This window comes from Balaenoptera borealis (genome assembly GCF_965194805.1).
Source record: "Balaenoptera borealis genome assembly, chromosome: 1".
In the NCBI taxonomy this organism is placed as follows: Eukaryota; Metazoa; Chordata; class Mammalia; order Artiodactyla; family Balaenopteridae; genus Balaenoptera; species Balaenoptera borealis.
This window is the reverse complement of record NC_138860.1, coordinates 55,548,633-55,569,923: the sequence shown is the minus strand read 5'-3', so window position 1 is coordinate 55,569,923 and position 21,291 is coordinate 55,548,633. Positions and strand designations below refer to the sequence as shown.

General features: G+C 45.0%; 1 protein-coding gene and 1 long non-coding RNA gene across 4 annotated transcripts in view; one reads left to right on the top strand and one right to left on the bottom strand.

The window, feature by feature from the left end:
• The window catches only part of TNR (tenascin R), a 425,185-nt gene that overhangs the window by 82,110 nt on the left and 321,784 nt on the right, over positions 1–21,291 (bottom strand). For both annotated transcript variants that reach the window (XM_082363712.1, XM_082363711.1), the window contains exons 3-4: positions 8,834–9,364; positions 6,468–6,944 (exon numbers count right to left, since the gene is read on the bottom strand). In XM_082363712.1, the coding sequence (XP_082219838.1) occupies positions 6,468–6,944; positions 8,834–9,332 (976 nt within the window). In that variant the 5' untranslated portion in view covers positions 9,333–9,364. The remainder of the gene's footprint in view (positions 1–6,467; positions 6,945–8,833; positions 9,365–21,291) is intronic.
• The window catches only part of LOC309604675, a 426,266-nt gene that overhangs the window by 209,750 nt on the left and 195,225 nt on the right, over positions 1–21,291 (top strand). Inside the window, exon 5 of one of the 2 annotated variants that reach the window (XR_014230945.1) lies at positions 8,455–8,914. The exons of the other annotated variant lie outside the window; for it this stretch is intronic. This is a non-coding gene — a long non-coding RNA (uncharacterized lncRNA). Of the gene's footprint in view, positions 1–8,454; positions 8,915–21,291 lie in introns of those variants that run through there. 2 annotated transcript variants of the gene reach the window in all.

Sequence of the window (21,291 nt, the reverse complement as noted above, 5' to 3'; positions counted from 1 at the left end):
TGTGGTGCTCAGCCTCAAATCCTTGGCAGAGGTGTAAATGAGGACTCATAAGATGGAAATGAGGAACATATATTTACAATGTTGGGCATTTGCTTTGATTGCTTTTGCCCCAAACTGTGAATGGTATAAAACAGTCTAGATAGCAGAGCTTCCTCTAATTAAAGATGGCAAATGTTGACCAAAACAAAAAAATTTTTAATTTATTTTTTTTAAATTTATAAAACTAGATGAATGTAAATGAAATTTAAATAATCAAACTTTCAAACGATAGTTTATAAGCATATATCATTTCTAACTCTGGCATGATGAAAGCTTTGAATTGCACTAAGATCTTTGGGGTAGCCTGTATAATGCATACCAAATGACTCCTGGACCAGAGAAAGAAGAGTTGGTATATAGAACCTATCAGTATTTTGCATGGTTATATAGAGCATTTATTACACACCAAGGACAATGCTAAACATTCTGACATAGATTTTCTTATTTCATCCTCTCACCAACACTATGGAATTGGTATTATTTTTACCCCTGTTTTATAGAGAAGAAAACTGAGTCACAGAGTCCGCAAACACAGAAGCTAGGATTTGAACCCAGGCACAATGATTCTAGAATCTCTAAGCCAGTGTACAATACCACTTTACATTTGCATAGCATTTCAGTCTATAAAACATGTTTAGATAAACAATCTAACTAGATTTTTTTAAAAAAAATCCTTTAATAGCAGCTCTATGAGGTAGATTGGGTAGATATAATTATCCCAACTTTACAAATGGAGAAACTGAGACCCAGGCTAAAGGACTTGCCAAAAGTAAGGGAGTTGGGTCATAGCTGAACTGATTATCAACCAAGATCTATCCTTAGTGTGTTCTTTCCCCTACAGTTTGTAGGATGGGTTACTGATTGTACCAGATGCTTTCCTTCATTTATACACAGCCCTCAAAAATAAACTACATCAGTGAATAATTCAGACTATCGTTTAGGATGCAAATTCCAGACTGGTGCTTATCCTAGAGGTAAGAAACTTCTTTTAAGAAGGATTCTCTAAAATTTCACAATTTGTATGGAAACACAAAAGACCCCAAATAGCTAAAGCAATCTTGGGAAAGAAAAACGGAGCTGGAGGAATCAGGCTCCCTGACTTCAGACTATACTACAAACCTACAGTAATCAAGACAGTATGGTACTGGCACAAAAACAGAAATATAGATCAATGGAACAGGATAGAAAGCCCAGAGATAAACCCACACACATACGGTCACCTTATCTCTGATAAAGGATGCAAGAATATACAATGGAGAAAAGACAGCCTTTTCAATAAGTGGTGCTGGGAAAACTGGACAGCTACATGTAAAAGAATGAAATTAGAACACTCCCTAACACCATACACAAAAATAAACTCAAAATGGATTAAAGACCTAAATGTAAGGGCAGACACTCTAAAACTCTTAGAGGAAAACATAGGAAGAACACTCTATGACATAAATCACAGCAAGATCCTTTTTGATCCACCTCCTAGAGAAATGGAAATAAAAACAAAAATAAACAAATGGGGCCTAATGAAACTTAAAAGCTTTTGCACAGCAAAGGAAACCATAAACAAGATGAAAAGACAACCCTTAGAATGGGAGAAAATATTTGCAAATGAAGCAACTGACAAAGGATTTATCTCCAAAATATACAAGCAGCTCATGCAGCTCAATATCAAAAAAACAAACAACCCAATCCAAAAATGGGCAGAAGACCTAAATAGACATTTCTCCAAAGAAGATATACAGATTGCCAACAAACACATGAAAGGATGCTCAACATCACTAATCATTAGAGAAATGCAAATCAAAACTACAATGAGGTATCACCTCACAGTGGTCAGTATGGCCATCATCAAAAAATCTACAAACAATAAATGCTGGAGAGGGTGTGGAGAAAAGGGAACCCTCTTGCACTGTTGGTGGGAATGTAAATTGATACAGCCACTGTGGAGAACAGTATGGAGGTTCCTTAAAAAACTAAAAATAGAACTGTCATATGACCCAGCAATCCCACTACTGGGCATATACCCTGAGAAAACCATAATTCAAAAAGTCATGTACTACAATGTTCATTGCAGCACTATTTACAATAGCCAGGACATGGAAGCAAGTGTCCATCAACAGATGAATGGATAAAGATGTGACACATGTATACAATGGAATATTACTCAACCATAAAAAGAAACAAAATTGAGTTATTTGTAGTGAGGTGGATGAACCTAGAGTCTGTCATACAGAGTGAAGTAAGTCAGAAAAACAAATACCATTTGCTAACACATATACATGGAATCTAAAAAAAAAAAAAAAAAGGTTCTGAAGAACCTAGGGGCAGGACAGGAATACAGACGCAGACACAGAGAATGGACTTGAGGACACGGGGAGGGGGAAGGGTAAGCTGGGATGAAGTGAGAGAGTGGCATGGACATATATACACTACCAAATGTAAAATAGATAGCTAGTGGGAAGCAGCTGCATAGCACAGGGAGATCAGCTTGGTGCATGTGACCACCTAGAGGGGTGGGATAGGGAGGGTGAGAGGGAGATGCGAGGTGGGGGGATATGGGGATACATGTATACGTATGGCTGATTCACTTTGTTATACAGCAGCAACTAACACAACAATGTAAAGCAATTATACTCTAATAAAGATGTTAAAAAATAAAAAATAAATAAAACAAAAGCACAACAACAAGAAAAAAAAAAAAAAGAAAGAAAGATTCTCTAGGGCCTGGCTTTTGTTATTCAACACGCTGATTCCAAGTTTCCTGTGTGGGACTCCTCCTATCATGGTGACAGAAATGGCCATTCCAAATTTCAAGTCACCAGCAGTTCTTAGGGCATTTGGGACAAGTCAATGTATTCATTTTTAGTCCCTTTCTCCAGAAAATAAAGCTAATCACAACGAAGGAGAATGATCCAAGCAGAGCATTTGGGGATTTTAAAGTAAAAAACAGGTGCAGAAGGATTTTTTCATCTTGACAACTTAACTTGGCAAGTTCTTTATCTTGAGACCTGAGCCTGGTGGCAATGGTGTCGATTGTGGAAGAAGCCTTCTTGAGAGCGGTGGCTCCAAGGAGGAGACCGTCACCTTTCACCCTATAACTTAGCAGCAGCTGTGTACGTTGGGTGTCAGTAATTCTTATAAAATGAAGTGGTATTGAACTAGAAAGCAAACTGTAAAAGAGCCGTATGCCTTGATTCAAGGAATTTAGTGTGTGTGGGGGGCTGTGAATTATTCTTAGTCTTACTTTCTTTGGGGCTCCAACTTGGGAACTTGGGGAAGAGCAGGCAGTTAAAAGGGAGTAAACTGCGGCTTGAGGAATTGGAGTTGCTTATCTGCAAAGATGCCATGCTGTTTACTTTTTAGATCTCGCATCAATTTTGCACGTATGTGGTGAGAGCAGTTGGAATTAGTTCCGTGAAGTGTCTCACTCGGAGGAGCGAGTGATTTCAGGTGCCAAAGGTTGGGCTGGCTGCAGTGCTGGCAGATGCAGAGGCTGATGGTGATGAATCTCTGCAGGTCTGACTGAAGTCCAGGGAACGGCTTTCTGGATTGTTGCAAGCCCCTGCTCTGGTTGTTCTTTTATCCTGTTGCTTTGCAGGGAGTTGTGGCCAGCTCACCAGCCAGCTCCCGCACTAACCTCCTTCCCTGGGGGCAGGTGTGGACAAATGGTTGAAAGTGCTTCCTTACCCCGTCTCCAACACCTAATATTTTTTTATCATTTGACAGAGCTCAGCTTTCATATCAAAAGACTATTTCTTTGTGTATGTGGCTTTCAAAATTTTTATTTTCCGATTCCACTCTACTTAGCATCCCAGGGAGGATTAAAGAGTGCTAGAAGTTGGTAGGAGACCAGGGTTCTTATTCTTGCTCTGCCATTAATTAGCTGTCTGGCTGTGGAAAAATCTTCCTGTCTCTCAGGGCTGCTGCTTTTTCAATTTGTAAAATGAGAAGCCCAGAGTAGCTTCTTTCAAAGCCTGTTTTAAGTGCTCATATTCATGATTTTTTTTGTTCTATTATCTTTACCCGGCCAGAGAACAGAGGCAGAAAGGTTGAGATCTGGTCCCACGGCCCACTATGAGAAAGATCAAGGCTGGGAGTCAAATAGAGTGGCCTTGTCAACTCTATTCAATTGCATTCAAGCTCTAGCGGCCTAAGGAGCCTCAGAATGAAGTCCACACAATGGGCAGCCATTTTCCATGCCCTTGCCAGAGAGAAAAGAATGGCCTGTGGAGAAGTGCATTTTGTGGCTCTCCACGTTTTCACCTTCCCCATTCTCTTCTTTCCTCTCCTCACTGCTGTTGGCGAGGGGAGCAGTAATGCTGGAGTGTGTGCATCTGGCCAGAAAAGTCAAACAGTGGATAAGCAGCCCCTCTCCTAGAGCCTTCTCACAAAGAGCAAGTGAAGTAGCACTTTAGATAATGACCTAGTTACTTCTCTGGAAAAGACCCATGGCATGTGGTTTAAAAGACAAGAAAGCCTTGAGAGCAGCACCTGCTGCAATGAGTGGGGGCTCCATGGTTGCTATAGAAACAGATGGAGATTTTGCAACTGTCCCTCCTCACATGCTTTGGGAACCTGTAAAGTAATTTATCTGGGCGTCCAGAAGTCTTCCTCAAACAGCACAGAGGTAACGTGTTGGAGGTAACATGTGCTCATGGTTTGGGCTCAACCCAGTTGTAGTTATGCTAGCAGCTGCTGAGTCTTCCCTGAGTGACCAGAAGGGCTTATCTCCAGTTCAGTTTGGACCCTGGATCAGATTAAGATTCTGTTTGCAAATGAACCCATCCCCGTGGAAAAGGAGGGTCAAGAACATGAGTAGTATGTACAACCCAACAGAGATCAATTTTATTAAGAAGGATGTGAACTATAGAATAGCCGTACATAGAAAAGGGCCCAAATGGACCCTTAGCATCCTCTGATGGGGCCTCATGGAGCCTCGTCCTGTGGGTGGGAACGAGGATCATGCTTCTGCCTCCTCTCCCCAGCAATTACCTAGTGACTTTGGTTTCAGAAATGGTGAAGCTTAACTTCTGCTTGACTTTTCCTTCTGAACAATTGGTATAACAGCTATTTATATTTTCAGTAAGATATTCAGTAAACAAAATTAGGAGGCTAAATGAAATCATCGACTATGGAAAAAAATGGAAGAAAGTGAAAATATCTTTTTTCCTAAGCAGAGGGTTGTTGTTTATCTTTTAGTTGTTGCCATCGATCTTTTAAAAAATTTTAAGTTGAAGTTGCAGGTGCAGGAGACTTGTCTGACTGGTCTGGTACCTAGGTGGGAATCATTGATGACGCTCAAGAATAAAAGGCTGGTGACGCCGGCCTCCCAGGATTTCCCCCTTAAACCAAGGTCAGAAGGCTGATCAGAAAATTCCTAGAATCAACTCATCAGAAAGCTTAAAAATGTTCGTTTGTTGTTATTTTTTATTTTAAATTTTCCCAATGAGCACTCTGAACCCACTGTTACAGATTGAACTATGAATGGAAAAGATCAAGATCAATCACTCAATCTGTACTGTTTACAACGCAGATTTATCAGTGAGAGTCACTGATTTAGTCAGAAGATGAGCAGTAACAGTGAGATAATGACAATAATCTGATTTTAGGCAAAAGAAAATGATCTCCAGTGAGATACTGGTATTTTCCCACTGATAGATTTAGGTCCTCCTTTTGGGACATCACCTTTGTATTGGTTTCCGTGGTGCAGACACATATGGGGTTGGTTCCAATTTGCTATGTCATCTGGAACAAAGCGACTCGTAACCTTTTAATATTCTGTACTAATAGTTGGAATGTGAGTTGTTGCTCGATGCCTTTAGTAGTTTATTCCTATTTACAAGTAATTCCTTGCCTATAAATACTTTTATCCATGTGGACACTAGATCATTTCAAAAATTAATAACACTTTGCAGTATGTAAGCTCCAAAATAGCCAGAGTGCCAGAGTGCCCTGCTAGCCTGGTTATCACAGACTAACCACCATCCCATGCCCTAGCACTGTGAAAGGACGTGTCCCCAGAATATGGCAACGGGCAAGGGGGATACTTTGGAGCAGGTGGAGCTCTGGGAAGCCCTCTGAGTTAGAGTGGTCCCTTGCCTAAGGTGGTGCCATGGTCTGACTCTCTGCTTTCTTCCATCTCAAGGACAGTGAAATGCTGTCACCATTATTACCATTGACTTTGTTCCAGTCTTGGGGTAAGATTCAGCTTTCATCCTGAACTTGACCTTTTCTGGTTTCCACGCTTCCCCCCTTAAATCTGCCTCGTCAATTGTGATTGACTCAAGAAATCAGCTGTCTTGGAAAGCAAGTGTACGTGACCCAGTTGGGAATTCTTCGGCCTAAAATTCACCTTCCCTCCCATCTCTCTTCCCACCTCCAGCCAGTTTGCTGGACCACCCTTGACAAAGGCCCCGCCGAGCTCCCCTCCCTACCTGCCGAGCAGTCAGGGCCCTGGTAGCCCTCTTCACAGAAGCAGAGCCCCTCCTGGCAGTGTCCTCGCCCACTGCAGGCGTTCAGACACCGCTGCTGGCCGCAGTCCTCACCAGTGTAGCCCTCCTGGCACAGGCAGGTACCGTTGGTACATCTCCCCTTCCCCGAGCAGTCCCCAGGGCACCTCAGCTCGCTGCAGTCCTCGCCAGTGTAGGCCTCTTCGCAGATACACTCCCCGTCCACGCACAGCCCCCGGGAGCTGCAGTCTGTCGGGCACCGGAGCTCCGAGCAGTCGTCGCCGCTGTACTCGCTGTCACAGATGCACTGGCCATCCACACACACGCCCCGACTGGAGCAGCCTAGGGGGCAGTAGGGCTCCGAGCAATTCTTGCCAAACCAGCCTTGATCGCAGATGCAGCCACAGGACTCGAGGCTAAAGTTGCCGTGGCCACTGCAGTGAGGGATATAATCCAGTTGTCCTGGAATGGCCAAGGAGAAGGTCAAAGGGCAGCAGTGGAACCTCCTGTAAACGGGGTATGGAAGGGGTGGGCAGAGACCTCTCCTCACTCTCTGATCAGATTTGTGTTGCAGAGAATTAAGCTCAAGCTAGTTTGGTACATCATCAACTTCATGAATGTTTTCATCTAATAGCGGTTGTGCCTGGCCCAGCGCTGGGGGCGAGGATGAGTGTGATCGGGTCCCTCGTCCTTCAGGGGCTCACCTTCAGTGTGTCTTGGCTTGGGTTCCCTAGAAGCAGACTTTAGATGAGAATTCAGATGAGAGTGACTTACTGCGAAGTGCTCCCGAGAAAAACTGGTCAGGGAAAAGGGGAGACTCAAGGTTGGAGCCCAAGCCAGACACATTATCAGGCAAAGTCCTGGGGGGGTCACTTGGGTTCAGTCCTGCAGGGTCTTCTGGACACAGGGTAAGCCACACCTCAGCTGGGATGAAAGGCTGTCCTTGGAGGGTGTAAATGTCCATTGTCTCCCTGGGGCAGGCCAAAGAGGTTCTTACAGCCCAAGGACAGCCCCTGACCAAGACGCCCAGGTGCTGGCTATGGGGACGGAAGGGGATCTGAGGGCTTGTATGCTGAGTTCCAGGCCTGTGATGCAGGCCAAGGTCACAGGTGCTGCAGGCACATCCCACTCCCTCTCCTTCCCGCCACCTAACTAACTCTGCTCATTCATCACAACTCAGCATTAGGGTCACTTCAAAGGCTTCCCAGAACTTGTCTCATTTGGTGACTGTTTGCTGTGATCTTTTTAGGATTCTATGCATATCTCCTGCCCTGGCCCTTACCATGCTATAACTATAGTGGTTAATTTAAACCATTATAAAAGGTAAAAGCTTGAACCCAAGATAGTAAGGAAGACACAGTCCTCTTGTTAAAGAAAGAATTTCATGGGTTGAAGGTACCTTTTGGGTGAGAGGAGCTGGGCACAGAAAGGGACACACTTTCTGCTCATTGGGGGTCAGCTGATAACAGCTATTGCACGTGAGGTCCCTACTAGAAGCCAGGCTTTCATCTGATTGGAGGCTTTTGTATTTAATAACTCCTTGTTGTTCTAGTCTGTCACCATTTGTCAATGGAGAAAGGAAGTCATGGGTTATGTAACTTGCTTAAGTCACAAGCTAGTAAGTAGCAGAGCTAGGATTCGAAGGCAGGAAGTCTGGCTCTGACTTCTCCCAGAGAGGTCAAGATAGTCATTGGTAAGTGTTACTAGTCAGGGGGTGGGTGAGACTAGAGGTACAAGTCCTGGATACTCAGCCTTTGGAGGGAAGGGGGTTGTAATAAGCTCTGTGAGTGGGTGTGTGCGTGCACGTGCATGCACACCCACGTGCGTTTGTGGAGGGGGCAGGGCCTGGAACTTCCATCTTGCTGGAGAAGATGGGGCCAGGTCCTCTGAGACTATAATGACTATCATTTACTCAGATGGGAGAAAGACTGAGATGGAGTGAACAGAGCGCCTGAATTCTCTAGTCCCCCAGGTTAACATGGATAGACATCAATTCAACAGCCTGTGAAAACCAAAGATGAATGAAGACAGACGTCAAATTCCCTGCTCACCACAGAAGTTGCTGTGCTGAACCGATGTATCATTACCTGACTCATCCCCCCAAAATCAGGTTAATGTATTTCAAACTGACTAAGCGCTGTAGAGAATCCCTATGCCAAATCCCCCGGGAAGGACCACATTTAGATCTTAGAGACGTCTGAACAGAGAGCTACAGACTAGGGCACTTCTTTCCCTCTGTGTGAAGAGGTGCCAGATTTCGAGGGGAGTGGTGGCTCACCCTCCTTCACTCTCCCTCTCTGCTCAGCACCCTCCCTCCCTCCTGAGACCGGCTGCAAACTCCCAGACTCTACCTGTGGCTGCACTTTCCTGGCAGCAGTTGCTGGTGCACTGGTCCCGAAGCACTGACACCTCCCTCTCCAGCATCTCGATTCGGCTCAGCAGCTCCTGCAGCACCTGGGCAGAGCTGGCGCATGGGCAGGCCTTTCTGGGGAGGTTGATCCTGTGGGTGAAGGTGACGTGGCTCTCGTGGTCCGAGGTCTGGCCCGTGTACTCTGTCAGCACCTCGTCTTCGGCACTCACCTCCTGCTCGGCCGAGGCCTCCAGCCCCGAGGAGCAGAGGCTGTCCAGGGGCACGTTAATGTTGTACACGTGGCTGAAGACCACCGGCTGCTCTTTGCCGGATGTATTGTAGCTGGCAGCGCCTCCTTCCTCCTCCACCGCCTGTCTCTGGACCCTTTCCGTGGTGACCTCCAGCTGACACTCTGAGGGCTTGAGCATGGAGCCCAGAAGGATCAGGTTGACGCCAATGAGCATGTTCTTCAAGACCACTGTTTCCCCGTCTGCCCCCATCCTCTTGGCAGAGCGCTGGCTTCAAGACCGGCCTGCAGCAGAAAGCATGGAGTTGTGGAAATTTGCAAGAGAAACCAAGGAACAAACGAGATGGCCTCTGAGACTTGCGCTTGGGCGCCACGCTATGCACAGTCCTACAAAGCTAAAGGATAGCAGTGAGGATTTCAAGGGGAAGGTTGGGAAGAGACTACCAGGGTCATGAAAGCCCGGAGCTTTTTGTTCCCTAGAGGAATGAACCCCTGAAAATGGACACTGCTTCTGCAGAAGGGCATTTTGATTTCCCAAAAGGCTTATCTAGAACACATGAGTCTGGCACCCACAGTGGGCAAGTGGTTCCAACAAAGAGGACATGTGAGGACTCGGGGCAGGGGCACTGTGGCTAGGCTAGTCCTCCAAGGGGAACTCAGAGCGTCCTTTCACTTCTGAGTGAGAATTAGGATGAACGGTACCATGGAGCCTTAGGCATACCCTCATATTTTGCCAGATATTTATGATGAAGGGGCCCCGCCAGCCACTTCAAAATAACTTATTAACTCCTCTAAGCTCATCTGTTCAAATACAAGTTGACTTTAGAATAACCAACCAGGCAGATAATATAGTTCCAGGTAACTGTGGTTGTTAATAATCCTTAGGTACATTTGTGATTATCTGGGAATGTGTGAGCCGAACTTTCTTTTAATCTTCTCATTAGTATAGTCCCAGTGCTTTGTGATCACAGGGTGCCTTTCTTCCGAGGTCCTGTTTAAATTGCTAAAATAATGTATTAGCTCCTCTACTGGCTACCTAGTCACCAAGAACCATGGAGAATGATAAATTTCCCGTAATGCAAATCAGTTTTACAGAAATTATATTTCTTCTATTTTCCCTGTGTAAAAGAGAAAAAGAGGCTTACAAATTTTGGTTCTAAAGGTAATGTTAGAGCTAAGAAGATTAAGGACAAAGGAACAGAGTGAGAGTAAATGTGAATTTGGGAAGAAGGCAATAAGCAACAGCTAACATCAACTGAATGTGTACTGTGTACAGACTGCGCTGTGCACCTCACATGGGATCTTACTTGACTCTTAGAACAAATCTATGATGGGATGTTATGATTATCCCCATCTTGTAATGGAGTGAATTCTGCCTAGAAAGCTTAAAATTTGAATGCAGGTCTGACTCCAAAACCTGTGTTCTTAACTGCTATGCTCCAGTGCTTGTCTTGATAAGCATGTTCAATGTTCTGTTGTCTCTGATGGAAATTGTATTGGTTATAGGATCTTCCCAGGAATATTGAGATTAGAAAATTTTGCTAGGGCCAGATCCAATGTTCCTTCCTCCACGAAGCATTCTGCTCTCATCTTTTTCTTCCGTTCCCTCAGGAAGCTAAGGACATCCCCAGCACAGGCTAAGTTTACCCCTCACTCCTTATAAACCCCCTCTGACAGCATTTGCCACACTAGACTGTGGGTTTCCTTTGTCTGCTCCTGCCCCCCACCAGCTTCGTCCCCTGCCTCCCCCCACTGGCCCCGAAGTGCTAAGTCAATTTAGGTCAGACCACATCTTATCCGCAGTATTTGATGTGTGTCTAGGACAGCAAAAGTGTTCTGTACTGTGGTTGTTGAATGAATAAGTGAGTAGATACATGGAAGGATGGATAAACAGATGAATTAGTGAGTAAATGCCCTGTGAGCAAAAGGTTGAATCATTCTCCAACTCATTTAATCTCTTTCCATTATCCTCAAGTTATTCACTATTTTCTTCAATTTCAGTTCAGCTGGACAATTTCTGAGGGATGATTTTATTAGGAGTAATCTGTATTAGTGACTATTTTGAAAACCATGTCTTATTAACTCAGTCTTTATATTATATATTGGACTAAAATCTTTGTTTCCAATATGAAGGAGAAGCAGAACAGAGTAGAGCTATTAAGATTCTGGACTCTGGAGCCAGACTGCCTGGTTTTCCCCTATCCCAGGACTACCCTGAAATCACTGGAACATATGAGAAACCTCTTCCATCATTTGACAGCCGGAAAGCCCAACCTTAGCGTACCCTTGTTCAAAGAAGGGTGAGAGGTTCTTGGAGTGATGGGAGAAGTGGTGATCCACTGGTTACATGAGATGAGGTAAATCAACCTTGGGGACAGATGGAGTGACATGTCTGAACCAAATTTCTCTCATGACTGTAAGCTCTTCCCAAGCCCCTCTATCTGAGGTATTACTTGCCTTCCCATTTTCAGCTGCTCTAGGCGTTTCATCCTTGGAGTGGCACTCTACCCTTATATCATTGAAAGTTTCCCAGGAATGGCTCTGATATAAATCATTAACACTTACATTTACATTGAAGGCTAAGGAGCCTTAGCCATCTCACTTGCTAAACTGAAGTTGGTTTGTCTGATCCATGTTGATATTGCTGAATAGTTTTTTTTTTTTAATGAGAATCATAAAATTATCATGTAGCACCCATAGCACTTAACAGAACTTTCTGCACAGAGCAGACACTCAATAAATAAGTGAAAGAATAAATGACATTATAAATAAAAAGGAAGACAAGTGACAGGAAAATTAAAAGGGGAAAATGTTAGGTTCCACACCAGTCCAAAGCAACAACTATAAAATTATATGTGGAGAGAAAAGTATTTATGTGTGAAAAACACAAGATTTTAGTCAATAACCAAACTGACTATGAATTTGTCAACAGTGTGATTTTTGTAACCTCCAAAACCTTATTTAGACTCAGGATTTATTGACTGATTGACTGATTGATTGATGGATTGAAGTACAGTTGATTTACAGACTCAGGCTTTATTAATTGAAATTATAGACTAGGGTGAGCAGGGGACTGTTTTGCTCTGTCCTGCACTTGTCATTGATTCCTTCTGGGTGGAGAGGATGCTGAAGGTACTCAGAATCTTGTTGTAGGAGAGGGAGGAACTTAGCATTTTTGTCCAGAGAAGTGACAACCCCAGAGCTATCGTTCCTTTATCATTCATTCCTTTGACTGATTTATTGAGTACCTACTATATGCTGGTCCCTTTATTCACAGAAGTTATATTTAAGTGTGTGTGTTGGGGGGAGAGGGTGGGAGGGGGAGGACATACAATACATAAATACCCACAATAATTCTGTATGTCATATATAATGTATGATATAATGCATATTATATAGTATTTAATATATGACAATGTAACATCATTTGTGTGTGTTGTGTCAGCAAGTGGTAACTGCTGTGGAGGAAAAGAAAAGAAGGGAGCCGAGGAGGTACCAGGACAGGGAAGTCACATGGATATTTTGTAGAGCCCAGCCAGGGAAAGCTTGTCTAATGAGGTGACCACTGAGCAGAGACCTGAAGCAAGTGAGGAGTGAGCTTAGCAGACGGCTGAGGAAGTGCATTCCAGGCACAGGGAACGGCAGGGGTGAGGGCTCTGAGGCAGGAGCCGGCCTGGTGAGTTTGAGTGACAGTGAGACTGGAGGCGAGTGAATGAGGGAGCAGATGTGGGGAGATGAGTTCAGAGAAGGAGTGGGGGACAGGTCAGAGAAGGCCTGTGAACCACTATAAGGACTTGGGCTCTTACTGTGGCTATATAGTCATTGTTCTCAAATGCATCCACATACTAAATGTTTATGACGATCTAGTTCTTGTCATTGAGAAACTCTCAGCCTCATGAAAGAGATGGAAACACAGGTAAATATAATGACAATGCAATGTGATCATTACCGTGACCAAATAACACACAAAATGTCTCTAGAGGGCTGGAGGTGACACAGCAACTTTGCCTGGGGCAACAGGGGAAGCTACGCAGAGAGTGTGGGGTAATCGTCAGTGCTGTTTGCCAAGTATTTCTGGCCTGGCTTTCCAGACATGTGGTAGGACTACATTTTCCAGGGCTGTGTTTTCCGGCCCCCTGTTGGTTAGGTGAGGCCATGTCACTAGTACTGGCCAACGGTTGTGAGAGGAAGTGATGTGGGTCACTTCTGGGAGGGGGCATTCATTGCTGACGGGAGACCTCCCCAGAGCTCTCTCTTTCCCATTGATGGTGACTGGCAATGTTCAAGATGGTGGCTGCTTTCTCAGTCTGGGTCCCCGAGTGACCATGATAAAGGGTGCCCTGGTTGCATACAGTAGGTGTGTAGTGCATGAGAGAGAAATAAACTTTTGGTTTTGAAGCACAGATGTTGGTATTGCTTTTTCCTACAGCATAACCTAGTCTATCAGAAGATAATACTGAACTGGGTTTTAATAGATGACTCTTTAAGTAGAGAAGACAGAAGTTCATTATAGACAAAAGAAATTGCATTTGCTAAAACTCTGACATGTGCACGAATATGGCTTATTCAAGGAATTCAAGTATTTGAAGGGCTGTTAAGTGCTGTGGGATTGGACTTTTATACAGCAAAAGGTCCAAGGGAGGGAATTTCCCCCAAATGGGGGAATCTACAGGGAAACAGATTTTGGCTCCATGTAAAGAACAGCTTTTATAATAGAGCTATTGGGTTGTCATGATAGGTAGTGAGTTCCTGGTCACTGGAGTTGTTCAAGCACAAGCCACAAGACTACTTAGTGAGAATGTTGAAGATGGGCTTTCAAGCATCACGTCAGAGAGTGGACTAAAATGAACATTAAGGTTTTCTCTTTCCTGTTACTTTATGAATTCAGGGTCTTATGTGTCCTTTGAGGAGGTTACCCACTATAATATTGTGTTAGTTTCCTAGGGCTGCCATAACAAGTTACCACACACTGGGTAGCTTAAAACTCTAGAACTCTATTCTCTCACAGTTCTGGAGACTGGAATAGAAGGCCAAAACCAAGATGTCATCAGGGTTAAGCCCTTCTGAGGCTCTGAAGGAAAATCTATTTCATGCCTCTCTCCTAGCTTCTGGTGATGGCAGGCAATGCTTGGCATTCCTTGGCTAGTAGATGCATTACTCCAGTCTCTGCCTCCATCCTCACATTGCACTCTGCCTGTGTCTCTGTGTCTTCACGGGGCCATCTTCCTTCCAGGACATCACTCATATTGGATTAGGGGCCCATCACACCAATATGACCTTGTCTTAACTAATTACATCTACGATGACCCTATTTCCAAATAAGGTCACATTCTGAGGTGCTGGGGGTTAGAACTTCAACATTATCTTCTTTGTGGGACACAATTCAATCCACAATCCATACCAATAGCAAACTGAGTATTTACCAGGTACCAAGCTAAGCATTTTCCTTATAGTACTTCGTTCATTCCTGACAACAACCCTATAAGCTAGGAGGAGTGATATTTAGGAGTCAAGATATTTAGCAACTGGTATGGCTCGGGCAACAACCAATCAGAAGGGGGCATCCATCCATCAGACCTGCTGTAAACAACCAGCAGGGCTCTGTGGTGATTTCACCATGATGGTAGGTCCTCTTTCAAGTTCCGTTATTGGAGACAAGGAAAATGAGCTTCAGGAAAGGCCAAGGAATGTGACCAAGATTCTACAGCTAATGAGCGCAGGAGCCAGGACTGAACCCAGATCTTGCTGACCGTAGTCTGTCCCCTTAACTGCTGTTTTTCAGCCAGCTTTAATTAGCATCCACATAGCACTCTCATGAAAAGACTTAGCGCTCTTACAAATCAACACTCTTCTCCCCCTGGATCAGATTTAGGACTTCCTAACAGCGATGACTTTTCGCTTAATGTTTTCTCCACCGATCCCGGCTACTACCCCAGATATTGCTTTAGCCTCTTACCCTGGAGGGAAGGCTTGTCTGCTGGCTTTTTATTTAAAAGTGCCCAGCCTCCACTGCGTCCCAGAGAGTCAAGAACAACGCTAAGCAAGTAAACCTTGATCCTAGAGGGGTCAGGAGACATTTTTTACACTTGTCCTTTCCTAGGACAGTTCCTCTCCAGCCAGCAGTTACAGAAAACCAGGGCTTGCCCTGGCCCCTTCATTCACTTCTCTGAGCTCCCTTTACCTTGTCCCCAGCAGGCTCAGTCACAAGCCATTGTTAACCACACCGCTGACCTCTCTGCTTCTCTCCATTTGCATATGGCTGAGGATGCTTTCTGAGGGCAGGCAGTGAGAGGGGGTGGGATGGATGGCATGGGAGGCTTCATTTTTCTCATTTCATCTGAAGCCTGCTGGAGAGGGGAGGGGAATGAAACTCATGCTTATTTAATGCCTACTTAATAAACGTGCTCTTAGTTTTGCTAAGCTCATGTCACTTAGTAATTATTTCAAAGTAGCTTTTCTTTCTTGTGTCCCTGAAAGCTTCCCTTTCGGGCTTCATTCTCTACCTCCACCACCTGTTCCTCTGGATCACAAGGAATACCGACTGTTCTGCAGGCGGTCCCTTTCTGTGGCACCCTTCAGCGATGCTGCTGGGCAGATCTTTGCAACTTCCTGTGAGGAAGGCCTGTTCTAATCCTGTGGCCTATCCAAGAACGCTACGTTGATGTGTTTGTCACCTTTAGAGGGGTCTTGCTCTGAGACCCGTGATCTAGCTTTAGTGTGAAGTGGTGCCTGCACCTCTAAGCTAGATGCAAAATCTCTGTCACCAAAAGCAATGCTGGAGGCTGGAGGGGACCAGCAGAGCCCCTCGCCTCCCTCACTCTCTTCCTGTTTCTCAGATGAGTCATCTGACTAGAGCTGTAAGACTACAGGATAGAAGCAAAACAGGCCAGTCAGAGGATGAAGTGGTGGTGAGAGAGGGGAAGAGGAGGAGAAAGCTGGGAAGATGGAGAAGAAAAATATGGCAGAGCGCCAGGCTGGCGAGAGCAACAGACAGGGTTCTACAGGTAGAGGGAGAAAACATAAACCTGAGGAACAGATAATACACTCAGGGTTCGATGATACACTAACAGTTGTAAGCAAGACAGGTAACTAATGACCCTCCAAATGAGGGTGCAAGCAGGTTGCAGCAATTCGATAGATCGATACTCAGGAAATCCGTGCAGTGCCATTGATTCATTTCCTCCACTCCAGCCTCCTTATCAATATAATTATCCTGCGGGCACCACAGGGGTCTCCGGGTCTTGTGTAAGAGGCGAGTGGACAGCTGGATGGGCCTCCAGGCCCAGGTGGTGCCGTGCTGCTGGGGTCTGCGCTCCCCACCTCCCGGGCGGCCTGCGGGGAGAGTGCGGGTCACCCGGGCTCGGCCAAGTCTTGCCCCAGCTAAAGTTGTCCTTCAGGGGCTTTTCTTTCCCTTGCCCTCCTCCACATGCCTTCTCCTGGCTTTGTTTCTTCACGTTGAAGGGCTTTGCTACTGTTACAGAAGAATGTTCTGGGAGCCATCACCTTTACACAGGCTGGGAGGAGGGGAGAAGTGGTCTCAGGAAGGTGGGATGTGGGGTGGGAGGGAGGAGGGGGAGGGGATGACGAGGGACAGAAAGAGCCACAAGTCACTCACGTTGAAGCTCTGCCTTTGTGTTTTCTCCTATTTATTTTCTCTTAGAGCCAGAGAGGGAGTGAAAGAGACAAACACAGGAAGAGGAGCTTCAGAAAAATAAAAGAAAAAGAAAGAAAAAAAAAAATGAGTGTATAGGTTGTTGGGCGGGCAAGGAGAGGTGAGCAGCCAGTGCTTTGCTTAGATTTTCTAGCTTCTGCCAACCTTACACCCCACGCTGTCCCTGGGGGGGATTTATAAACCAGAACCATATCTGTGAAAAAAAATGACACTTTTTTTTGTGCTTTTTTTTTTTTTTTTTTTAGTTAGAATTAGTTTAAAAATAGTTCCCCGCCTGCCGTTGGGATGCTCTGTCACTTGGGGAAAGTGGGTAATTAGGAAAGACGAGGGTGTAATGTGATTACCGCCGGCCCCATTGTGTCAGCGGAGGCAGCGTCAGGGCTGCTGGGAGGGCTCAGGGCCCGCTTGTCTCCATCAGCTCCAGGCCTTTATTGGGCATGTCAGGTTTCTGAAAAGAACCCGAGGGCAGAAAACTCCCTGCAGACAGGACTCGGTGGCTGGCCCAGAGCTGTCAAGAAGGACGCGCGGAGTAGTGTCAGAGGAGATGCAAGGCCAGGCTGGGGAGTCGCCTCCCCCCCAGGACTGGCCGCCTAACCCCCGCTCCGGGACCACATCCCTTGCAGGTGGGATCTGCAGGAAGGGTCTTCGGTTCAGAACGTGATGGAGCCACACTCGTGTTTTGGCACAAGTGGGTCAGCCCAATATATTTGTGTGTGTGTCCCTGCGGGATAGAGAAACCGCATTGGCTGGGTGGAGGAATCTGGCTTCTGGTCTTGTCTTCTGGCTCTGTCTTGTGCTGTCTGCGAGAATGCCAACTGACCTGGCCTCTCAGAGCAGTTCCTTCTTCATCTGAAAAGTGGGGTCCTCAAGATCCATCAAGGGAATAACACCAAAGGAGTAATAGAATCTCCCGATTGGAAGTGAGTGTGAGGCCATCCGGGTTTGAATTCCTGCTTTACAGTCTAAGGGGAGAGGCTGGGCAAGTGTTACTGCTGGGGGCCTCTGCTTCCTTTTGCGGCAGCTAAGGTTGACAGTCTACCTCCAGGTTTCCCCATGATTTTTGGTAAATAGAGATCCCATTTAGGTGAGAATTTATCCAATGTCTATAGATCCCAGAGAATTCTTAACATATGTAGAGCATTTGACTATATACATACATATATATATATACAGATATATATATAACCACGTATATATATATATAGTTATATATGTATGTGTGTGTGTGTATATATATATATATAGAGAGAGAGAGAGAGGGGAGAGAGAGAGAGGGAGTCATATATACAGAGCCCTATTTAATCCTCATAATGGGCAATGGGATTATTCCAATTTTATAGACAAGGCTCAAAGTATGGGAGTGATTTGCCCAGTTACACACAGTGAGTTAGAGCCAAACTAAATCCTGAGTCATATTTCCAGACTCTCAGTTCATTCGTAGATGCCACAACCTCCCTCCATCAGCCACCTTTGTCCTTTGGAAGTAGGTAGGATATAAAAAATGAATTCCTAATTAATCTCCACAATTTGGGTTCAAAAATTCTTCTAAGAGCCTGACCTTTTCTATCATTAATATCTATTTTTCATCTGTGTTTCTCAAGCTGGGAGAACAGCATGTCACCGTTTGCTGTTCAGTTACTCTTCTTGAACAGTCATCATCCTGCTTTTCATCTTTCTTTTCTTTACGTTTAATAAAACTGCAAAGCAAAGTCTCTTCTAAGAAAGATGACCACTCAGACTGCAGCCCAAATCGATGCTTTTTTTTTTTCCTTGCCCAAGATACTCATTAGAACAGATGGAGAAATTGGTTTAGAATATAAAAAGTGGTCTCTGCCCTCATGGGGCTTATAATCTGGTTGAGAAGACTAGACTCATACATGTCAAACTGAATGACAAGGCAAGGCTGTCCATTTGTATTATTGGTCACTTACTTTAAGTTTAATAGATGCTCCTCACAGTGTGGGACAGGTGACCAGAAGAGGCTTCCTGAAGAGGTGGTGTCCCAGTCCACATGGAGAGGTGGTGTTGGAAAGGTGGGTACGAGTTGTGGGGGGTGGGTGAGGAGGGGGGTAACGGGCACAGCATAAGCAGAGTTGATTGACGCATCAAGGCCAAATGCAAGGAAGTTCTGCCTCTGAAGGGACTATCTTCAGTCTTCACAAAGGTTTAAAATCAATTAACACTATGTTATGAAACTGTATGAAAATAATCCCTACATGCCCTGTGTGTGCCTGAGGTAAGGGAGCTGGTCATGTCTTAGTAGTGCTTCCAGGGCTTTATGTCTAGGAGGCCAACTCGGGGCCAGGCCAATTTATAAACATGGGCTCAGAACTTCTAATTAATTACAACTCTAAATGTAGGAATTGTTTGCTTGATTACTTGGACATTGAAACCCTTTAGAAACAAACAAATCTTGGGAGTAGTTACCTGTAGAAATTATACTCACCCACATCCAGAAGACCAGATAATTCATCTGCTCTAAAAATACCTAATGACAGATTCAAATATCAGATTCATGCTGTTTCCAATTATATGACATAACTACATTGGATTTGGTCCTTCTAGCAGGAACTGAATCATTGCTTTAATATTGGATATCCATTAACTTCTCCAGATAACATGTATGTTGGAGGTGGCAACTTATGAACGTTTAGCTCTAGAGGTCTAGAGGAGTTATTTACTTTATTGTGCAAATTATCAATATGTGTTTTCGAGCATGAAAGAGCACCACTCTGACCCAAAGACTACACACAGATGAATTCTATTTTCTAGTGCATGAAATAACATTTTGAAATTCGAGGAAGCTCCAAGGTACTGGTCTGTGGAGCACAACCTGCTTAATTAAATGCAGATGCACACTGATTCCATGCCAGGAGCTGGGCTAGGTTCCATTCGAGATGTCAGGGGTGAGCTACAGAAATCTCAGGTAACTCCCTGTATAACTAGGAGGAAGGTATTTACATAACAAGAATAAATAGCAGGGGCTTCCCTGGTGGCTCAGTGGTTGAGAATCTGCCTGCCAGTGCAGGGGACATGGGTTCGAGCCCTGGTCTGGGAAGATCCCACGTGCCGTGGAGCAGCTGGGCCCGTGAGCCACGATTACTGAGCCTGCACGTCTGGAGCCTGTGCTCCGCAACGGGAGAGGCGGCGATAGTGAGAGGCCCGCACACCGCGATGAGGAGTGGCCCCCACTTGCTGCAACTAGAGAAAGCCCTCGCACAGAAACGAAGACCCAACGCAGCCATAAATAAATAAATAAATACTTAAAAAAAAAAAAAGAAAAGAATAAATAGCAAACCATGATAAGTAGCATATCCCAGGTATGGAGAAATTCTTCTGGGAGCCCAGCAGAAGGAATCATTTCAACTGCAAGACTCTCTAGAGAAATCTCGATGTTTTCCATCGATGTAGCCTTTGAGCTGGGTCTTGAAGAATTAGAAAGATTTTGAAAGGAGGAGACAGGGGAAAGGGCAGTAAAGTGAGTGAGGAAGAAGGGCACAGTTCCTGGGGTGTTTGTGTGTGTTCAGGGTTGAGGGGACTAAGAAGACGTCAGAGAGCCTTGATTGGCATCTTTAGAAATTTCCTCTGTATTCTGTGGGCTGGTGGAGCCTCAGTGTTTTTTAAGTAGGGCGTGACATGGTTAAAGAAATCCTTTAATATCTGCAGTTGCAGTTGGCCCCAGAGATGAATTCTAATCTGAAAAACTCAAAAGATTTTTTTTTTGCTTGTCGTTTATCTTATTTTGTAGTTATTCAGTCGGTAAGGCCTGGATTAGCCTTGCTCATTACTTTAGAGAGTGGTTTTCCAGGGTACATAATTTCTTAAATTCCTTTTCTCTCACTCTCTGTCTTGACAAAATGCGTTTTGCTCTCCATTAAGTTATACTGCGTCATCTTTGTTCATTGTTGTTAAAAGGGGGCTCCAGTAGGATTCAAATGTTGTTTTTATTAACTGCTAAATCCAGGATATGTATTGTACAATTTTGGGCTTTTTAAATGTTTTCAATCTGAATAAAGATAAGAATTGACCATTTAGCTCCAGGCAGCTGCCTTTCTGACAAATTGAGAATGCAGACAGCACTGAATTGGCTCTGAATGTAACCAGGCTTTGGTGAGCAAAGCACGGTGTTGAGGGTTCCCAAGTCCACGTATGATCCATTTAGGGTACAAAACAGCCCAAAAGAGGATGCAGAATGTCCCCGGTGGGCTGGGGTTGATGCCTGAAATAACTTGTGCATGGCGCCCTCTTCTCTTTGATGGGGGTTCTCCTTCCCCAGAGCAACTCTCCTCCCTCCCCAGCCTCTGTGCGCACTGCCTGGGCTTGCCTTCCTCTCCTGCACACACAGTTGGCGTTCTCCCTTTGCCCCTCCAGACCCTCTCTCTACCCTTTTCTTCTTGGACCTGATCTCTCTTCCTAGAGAGCTTCCCATTCAGCTAAAGGAGATCCGCAGTAGGGGAGCTGCAGCTCCAGCCAGAGGGGAGTGGGGTCCTGACTTCCCTCCTGGGAGGTCACCCGCTGGTTGTGTCCCTCAGCTGAAGGG